The 8,936-nt window shown below is 44.0% G+C and overlaps 1 protein-coding gene across 5 annotated transcripts in view; it reads right to left on the reverse strand.

Moving 5' to 3' along the window:
- Positions 1–1,618, reverse strand: part of STK39 (serine/threonine kinase 39) — a 307,203-nt gene extending 305,585 nt beyond the window's left edge. The window contains exon 1 of one of the 5 annotated variants that reach the window (XM_079131857.1): positions 1,110–1,613. In XM_079131857.1, the coding sequence (XP_078987983.1) occupies positions 1,110–1,320 (211 nt within the window). In that variant the 5' untranslated portion in view covers positions 1,321–1,613. Of the gene's footprint in view, positions 1–1,109 lie in introns of all 5 variants that reach the window. The other 4 variants (XM_079131858.1, XM_079131856.1, XM_079131861.1 and 1 more) reach the window with 4 other exon arrangements.
- Between the last annotated feature and the right edge of the window lie 7,318 nt (positions 1,619–8,936).

The following is an 8,936-nucleotide window of genomic DNA, read 5'->3' on the forward strand; positions in this document are numbered from 1 at the left end:
TTTTAAGTAAAAGGCTAAAAAAATATTTAACATAGATACTCTGAATTCCTTTGTATCACTATCCTTTAATAGTAAGATTATGGGACAGCAGCATCCCATCCCAGTGTCACTAAGGACCCGAAGGCTTCACTAAGTGACAAGACTTAACTGAATGATCCAACAGGGAAGGTTCTAAGAGAAGGTCCTTCACGTGCTTGGCCTAAGGAAAAGTAAACCCGGCTTCTTGCCGTTCCACTTGCGAGGCATTTAAAAATGTAAGGTAGGGTGATATTTTTGAGTCCGTTACAAGGAACCAAAAGACAGAGCAGATCACAGCCAGCCTCAGGTTCCACTCTAGCAGATCGGCCCTGGACCAGAGGGAAGCATCCGCACGGTGCCGGGCAGGAAGCCAAAGCGCCCGCTCTCCCCAGCAGCCCGGCTGGGCGGCAGGCGGCGCGCCCCGGCACGGAAGGAGGCGGGTACCCCCGCGCGCCGCGCGCCGCTACGAGCTGGGCTGCAGGGCGGGCGTGGAGTGGCGGCTGTCAGGAGGGAGGCCAGCATCCTCCCGTTCTCGGAAAGAACCTGGGCCTCCGCGGCTTCTACGGGGCCCTATTACCCTCGGCGAGAGGGTCATGATCCGAGGCAGAGGCGCGGCTGAGCCCGCAGGGTCCCCCAGGACGCGGCCCGCCGGGCGCGGCGCAGGGGCGCTGGAAGCCCAGGGCGGCGTCCCCGCAACCCCACCCCACACGCGCTGTCTGCTCGCGTGGCGGTCGGCCACCGCTGCGGCCCCCGGGCGCGCGGCGGGGGAGGGAGATGCGGCGGCGTTGCCGGGTGCCCAGCTCCGCCGCCCCGGCGATCCGGGAGATAAAAGTTTGCAGCATGCGGCTCGTCTGCAGTGCGAGTCACATCCGCCGCGCCGCCTCCTGCAGCACTAGCGCTCAGAAAACGAACAAATAAATTTAAAAAAAAAAAAATGTTAGGGCCAGTAGGCCCCGAAGCCGGCCCCTCTGCCTCCTGGGCATGCAAGCAGACGAACCCAGCATCCCGCACCCACTCCCGCCCACGACCGCACCTCCCTCCGGGCCTCGGCGCCCGGCCAGGGCCGGCCCCGCCGCGCCCGCTGCACTGACCGATAACCTCCTGCAGCTCGTACGCGTCCCTGCAGATGGGCCAGCCCACGGCCTGTGCCGCCGGGGCCGGGGCCGGAGCTGGGGCCGCGGGCGCCGCCGGAGCTGGGGCGGGCGTTGCTGTCGCGGCCGCCGGGGCCGCTGCCGTTGCTGTCACCGGGGCCGCCTGCTGGGGAAGCTGGACGTGCACGGGCGAGCCGCTCGGCTCCGCCATGATGCTGCCGGAGGAGAGCGGGAGGACGCGCCGGCCGGCGGACGACCTTCCACTTGAAACTTCCCTTGCCTCGCCGCCGACACCTCTCGGCCGGCGCACGCCCTCCCCGCCTGCCGCCGCCGCCGGAGCCAGCCACGAGGGGAGGGAGCTAGGGAGGCCGAGCCGTGCGGAGGGAGGAGGCAGCACTAGCGGAGGCGGGGAGGGGAGGAGGCGGCGGCCGCCGCGCTTGCAGTGCGCCCGTAGCCTCGCGCGCGCAGTTCTCTGCCTCGGCGAGGGGAACCGCCGCCCCGCCGCCCCCTCCCGCTCTGCGCGGCCTGGGAAGTTTCCACCCGCGGGGAGCAAGAATGCTTTATGTGTGCTTTCGGGACCCGCGGCCCTCTCCCGTCTTACTCCCTGCTTTCCCTGCGCCTTCGCCCCAGACAATCAGACTCTGAGAAGACGCCCCCTGGGACCCCGAGGGCGGGGTCGTTGAACGGCCGCCAGGTTCTCAGCTTCAGGGTCTACTCGGCTGAAGAGAACCTCAAGTTCGTTTACAAGTTAGCGAATGAGACACCTACACGGCGTCCGTTTGTAGGACTCCAGTTAAAAAATAACCCAAGTTGTAACTTTCCGGCGCATTACCTGCCAATATCCCTTTCCCACCTTGCCTAATCTAATCTCAATCCTTCTACTTTTTCTTAGTACTTGAAACCTGATTCCTTAAATCCCTGACTGTTCACAGACTGTCTTCCTTTGTTCAAAGCCGCTTGGATCCCAGGGAGGTGATGTAAGAGGCTGTGAAGTTAGAGTAAGACTTTGGAGAGGGGCTGGGGGGGGGGGGGGGGGCAAAGAGCTTGCCTAGCATGCGCGAGGCACTGGGTTGAATCCCTAGCACCAAAAAGAGAGAGAAGGAGAGATTTAGAGGGTTTACCACTAATCCTGTGCCCTTAACATGCCACATTAACCCCTTAGGACACACAAGCCTGATGCCAGGCGTTTCTTATGACAGAACATAAAGAATTGACTGAAGCATAAACTGCACTGAAAAGTTTTAACTAATTGCTGCCTTTTCAACACCCCCCAAATTGCCTTATCCTTAAAATTGCTATGGTAAAACCATAGATCTTTCCAATTATAAGTGTCATATTTAACACTGAATGTTCACTGTGTTCCCCTATAGAGGGACCAAGATTGCACCATTCTTGTGAGCTAAAATAGTTCAGTGAGCCAACAAAGTGGTTATTTGGCAAAGATTTTCCTGTGCAGAGCAGGTATGAATAATGAACATGTAATTAAAAAAAAAAAAAAACTCTAAGAAAGAAAGAAAGATCATGACTTCAACTTTATGTACAAAGATTTCCTTAAAATTTTTGAAAGATAATTAGGGGAAAAAATAAAACCAGATTTCCCAGAAGAAAAGCCAGTTGTCTATCAAAACATTAATGTAAACTGAGCATAAGTGTATTTAACCATTTAGAGCATTATGGAATAATTAGGATAAAGCACCACCAGGTTCTGATCTTTGAGTTGAAATTTATGCTAAGAAAATGTATATTCTTTTATGTAGAGAAGCTAAAAAATATATTGTTCTGATATCTGTCAAGAAATAGACTCTTTCACAAACAAATCATAGGCCTCTTATGAACAGGGAAGTTCTTTATACGGAGCCCTACTGGCTCAACTCTTCAAGAGTTGCTCCTATCCTTCCTGAAAGAACTTTTAAAGGGAGAAAAGTCATCAGGTGAATATGACTTGTGTTTTGTCATGTGAATTTATATTTTGACTTTCAAACCATGAAGTGGGATTATGAAAGCCAGAAAATTTCTTGGATCTTAATAGGAAAACATGATTCTGTCCAGACCAATATCACAGATTGGAATCAAACACAAATCATTTAGTTGCCCATAAAGAACAACCGTTCTGTAGTCACAGACCAGATATCTATCCCCAGTGAACCACGTTGCAAGTGACTCCCAGAAGGACAGTTTGAAAGAGTTTTCGTGACCCCATCACCTCCTAAAGACTAAAGGCTCTTGAGGATTTGTTTTAACATACAAATTTTTTTTGGTGGGGGGAGAATCCAAACACTCTGATCACAGCACAGGGAAACAGACTTCTACCACAAAGAATCACCTAGCACACAATAGTGCTGAGGTTGAGAAATACTGATACATAATGAGGCAGTTATATACAATTTAAAAAAATTAGATCCTTGTTTTCCATTCTGTTTTAGTTTCTGAATGAATGCATCCCTTACGCATTGAAATAAAACCTGGTTTTATTTTAAAGTCACTTCCCACCATCTTTCAATTTAAAGTTAGTAATGAATTTTAGGGAAAATTGCATATAAGTTGATTACCTCTTAAATACATATACTTTCAAGTTTTAAGTACTACTTTACTAAATTGTTTATGGAAACATTAACTTATTATACATCAAATCTAATTCTTTTTTATAATTTAAAAATACTATTCATGTTCCATTCTTCATATGTAAAACTAATGCCAAAAGTCACTGAGTATGAACTTCTTTAAACTGACTTATTGGTGGAAGGGATAGATGTGCCCTGAGTTGTGCACTCTTGCAATTGGCCATGCTGGCAGCCATTTGGAAAGCTCCAGCTAGAAACAGATATCTAGTCTGTGATTATGAAACAGTTATTCCTTATGATTTTTTTTTCATTTTTATTTTTTTGTTTCAGTCAGTCCTGGGGATGGAACCCAAGGGTTCCACTGTACAACTGAGCTATGTCCCCAGCCATGAAAAAAAATGTTTTTGAAATTTTGGGACAGTGAGATTAAGTTGTCCAGACTGTCCTCAAACTGATGACTTTCTTGCCTTAGACTCTGAGTCACTGGGGTTACATGTGTACACTATCACACCTGGCTAAATGATCTGTGATTTGATTTCAGTCTGGATATTGGTCTCAACAATATCATATCATGTTTTCCTACCAAGTCCCTAGAACTTTCCTGGCCTTCATTATCCCACTTCATGGTTTGAAAGTCAAAATATAAATTCATGTGACAAAATAGAAGTCATATTCGCTTAATCATTTTTCCCCTTAAAACCAGTTCTTAAAAGTTCATTGGAGCCTGGCACAGTGGTAAATACCTGTAATTCCAGCTACTCAGGAAGCTGAGGCAGGAAGTTCAGAAGTTTGAAGCCAACCTGGGCAATTTAGTGTGACCCTGACACAAAATAAAAAGGAGTGAGATGTAACCCAGTGATAGAGCACCTGCATAGCATAGGCAAAGCCTCTGGGTTCAATTACCAGTACTAAAAAAGAAAAAGAAGAATATTCCCTTTATAAGTTCATTGGGGTAGATGTATGCAGTCCCCAGACCCCCAACCCCAGTGCTGAGAATTAGGAAACAGCTCTTAAAGATGTGAGTAGGAAGATTGGCTTGGTAAAAAGAGCTCTTCTGTTCATGGGGTTAGTGCCCTCATAAAAGGGGCCTAAGGAGAGCTGGGGATATGGCTTAGTGATAGAATGCTTGCCTAGCATGTATGGATTCCTGGGTTTGATCCTCAGCATCACTTGTTTTAAGTGCTGGGGATTGAACCCAGAGTCTCTTTCCCAATTCATGTGCTCTACTGTTGAGCTACACCCCAGCCCCAGCTGCGGGAAATTGTTCTACCTTCCACCACGTGAAGATACGGCTAGAAAGCACTAGCTGTGCAGCAAGAATTGAGCCCTCACCAGACACCCACTTTACTGGCACCTTGATTTTGGGCTTCCCTGCCTCTAGAACTGTGAGGAATAAATTTCTGTTGTTATAAGCTATTTTGTTTAAGACATTTTGTTACAGCAGCCTGAACAGGTTAACACACATGACCTCTGCTCACTAGATGCCAGTAGCACTCCTTCTCTTTTGAAGTCATGACTAGCAAAAATGTCTCCAAACACTGTCAAATGTCCCCAGAGAGCAAACCACTGCTTAAGGTGAACAAGCACACAAAGCTGTCTTGCTATAAACACATTATTTCAATTGTTACCTGCTTTGCAAAAAGCTTCTATAGGGTTCAGTCACTTACTCATAAAGCCTTTGAACATCTAAAAGAGAATGGGCCGTCCAGGAGCCAAGGCCTTGATGAAAAAAGTGCTGGATCTCAATCTTGCCTCTGACATTTTTGAAATCTCTAATTTTGGACTTAATTAAACTCTCTGAGTCTCAACTTCCTCTTGCATATCAGCCTAATAAAAGCTGCTATGCAAGTCATTGGGACATAATTTATATGTAAAACTCTTAGGGTAATGGCAGACCCATCACAGATGTTCAAGAAAATTAAGGTCACCACCATCATCATCAAGATTCTTCTCTGTCAGGATTTGTAACATAGGATGAACACAGATGATAATGTCAATAAGGACTGTTAAAGAAGTAAACTCCCCAGGGCCAGGAATTTTTTGATCTAATGTCCATTGCTATAGCCCAGTACCTAGAATAACATCTGGCACAAAGAACACTTGGGAAAACAAGTGATTATAGCACTTGTTTTCAGCACCAGGGATTGAACCCAAAAGTCTGTATATGCCGCTCAAGCACTCTATCATTGAGCTACATCCCAGCCAGGGACAGTGGCATATAACTGTAATCTTAGCAACTTGGGACAGTGAGACAGAGGATGTAGAGTTCAAGGCAAGCCTAGATATCATGGCCAGACCCAAATTAATAATAATAATAGTAATAATAATAATGTATAGTTTTTCAAGCATCAAAATGAATCCGTAATGTCAATGGTGGCTTAGATGGGAGGAAACTGAGACCGATTTGGAAACCACAGCCCTCGTGACGTTAGAGAAATGTGCATGTGAATTAAGCCATTATATGGTAGATAATGATGAAGAGGTAGATTTAAAAATCATCTAAGGAGCAGAAAAATTGGACTTGATGACAGAAGGGATTCCTTTTTAAATTTTTCCATATTTATATATATATAATTATGTATAATTATATATCATATATACCATGCACATATTATATATATAGTGGGATCCATTGTTACCTATTCACACATGCACATAATATGACAAAATAATTTGGCCTTTATCATTTCCCAGTACCTTCCCACCCTTCCCCTCTTCCCTACCCTTGGTCCTCTTCCTCCACTAGTCTCCCTTCTATTTTCATGAGACACCACTGGCCTTTGTTTTTTTTTTTTTTTTTTTTTTTCTTTTTCTTCTTTCTTTCTTTTCTCTCTGGCTTCCACATGAGAGAAAACAGACAACCCATGTCTTTCTGAGTTTGACTCTTTTCATCTAACATAATGCTCTCAGGTTCCCTTCATTTTCCTGCAAATGACATAACTTCATTTCTTTTTATGTCAGAATAAGGCTCCATTTTCTTTATTTTATTTTATTTTATTTTGCCATACTGGGAATTGAACCCAGGGCCTTGTACCTGCAAGGCAAGCACTCTACCAATTGAGCTATGTCCCCAGTCCTTCTGTATATGTTGATGGACACCAAAGCTGGTTCAATAATTTGGCTACTGTGAATTGTGCTGCTAAATGTGCATGTATTACTATAGTATGTCGACTTTAGTTCTTTAAGATAAATACCAAAGAGTGGTTTCACTGGGTCATATATTGTTTCCATCACTAGTCTTTTGAGGAACCTCCATACTGATTTCCATAGTGATTGTATTAATTTACAATACTAGCAACAGTGTATAAGTGTTCCTTTTTCTCCACATATTCATTCTCTCTGGTACTGTTTTTTAATGCTGGGCATTAAACCTAGGGCTTTATGCAATGTATAACAGGCAAGTACCACAGCCTTTATATATTCTTAGAAACAGAGTCTTGTTGAGTTGCTTAGGACATCACTACATTGCTGAGACTGGCTTTGAACTCAAAACCTTCCTGCCTCATCCTCCCCAGCTACTGGGATTAAAGGCCTGCATCATCCCTCCCAGCTATTGTTTGTATTCTTGATGGACTACCTTTCTAACTGCAGTGAGATAAATATCTGTGTAGTTTTGATTTTAATTTCCCTAATTGTTAAAGATGTCAAACATTTTTTTCATATATTTGTTGACTATTTTTATTTCTGCTTTTGAGAAGTGTCTGTTCATTTGTCCATTTATTAATCGGGTTATTTGTTTTGTGATGGTAAGTTTTTTTAGTTCTTACATATATATATATCTGGTTATTAATCCTCAGAATATATCTGGTTATTAATACTCAGAAGAGTAGCTAGCAAAGATTTTCTCTCATTCTGTAGGTTCTCTCTTCACATTATTAATTGTTTCCTTTGCTGGACAGAAGGTTTTTAATTTACTACCATCCATTTATACATTCTTGGTATTATTTCCTGAGCCTTAGGGTTCTTACTGAGAAAGTCATTGCCTGCACCTATGTGATGGAGTGCTGACCATACATTATCTTCTAGGAGTTGCAGAGATTCTCTTTAAATTCCTTGGTATCTGTTCCATTTTGGGTTGGATTTTGTGTGAGGTGAGAGATAAAAATCTAGTCTAATTCTTCTACATATGGATAACCAGTTGTCCCACCATTTTTGCTAAAAAGGCTATCTTTTCTCCAACCTGCTTTTGGTGCCTTTGTCGAAGAACACATGATTATATCTGTGTGGATTTATCTCTGTGTCTTTTCTTCTGTTTCATTAGTCTATATGACTGTTTTTATGCCAATACCATGCAGTTTTTGTTATTCTCTCTCTGTAGTATAATTTGAGATTTGGTATTGTGATGTCTCCCTCCAACCTCACTCTTCTTGCTCAGAATTCTTTTGGCTATTCTGGGTCTCTTATTCTTCCAGATGAATTTCAGGACTGTTTTTTCTAGTTCTGTGAAAAATATCATTGGTATTTTGATGAGGATTGCATTAAATCTATATAATACTTTTGGTACTATGGTCATTTTGACAATTTTCAAAGATCATTATTTTAGTCAGCTTTTTTGCTGCTGTGACTAAAGGACCTTACCAGCACAATTTTAGAGAAAAAAAAAGGTTTATTTGAGGGCTTATGGTTTCAGTGGTCTTAGTCCACAGAAGGCCAGCTCCTTTCCTTGGGGCTGTGGGTGAGGCTTAGCATCATGGTGGTAGAGTGTGGAGGAGGAGCTCACATCATGATGATCAGAAAGCAGAGAGGTCTCTACTTGCCAGATACAAATAAATACCCCAAAGGCATGTCCAAATTCCCCTCCTCCAGCCACACCCTACCACCTCAATTACCACTCAGTTAATCCCTATCAGGGGATTAATTCACTGATTGGGTTAAGACTCTTATAACCCAATTATTTCTCCACTGAACCTTCCTGAATTGTCTTACACGTGAACTTTTGGGGGACACCTCACATTCAAACCACAACATTCCACCTCTGGCACCCAAAAGCTCACAACCATCTCACAATGTCACATTTTGTCCATTCCCAAGAGTCTCCATAGTCTCAACAGTTCCAAGATTGCTCAAAGTTCAAATCCAAAGTCATCTCAGGCTCAAGGTAATCTCGCATTGTGATTTCCTATAAAAAGCAACTTAAAGTATCCAATATATAATGATATAGAGTAAATATTTCCATTTACAAAATTAGGGGCATAGAAAGACCAAAGCATGACTGAAATCCATTTTGTCAAACAAGTCCTGTAGCTCCATGTTGGGTATCTGGGGC

This window comes from Sciurus vulgaris (assembly GCF_902686455.1).
Source record: "Sciurus vulgaris genome assembly, chromosome: 3".
NCBI classification, from domain to species: Eukaryota; Metazoa; Chordata; class Mammalia; order Rodentia; family Sciuridae; genus Sciurus; species Sciurus vulgaris.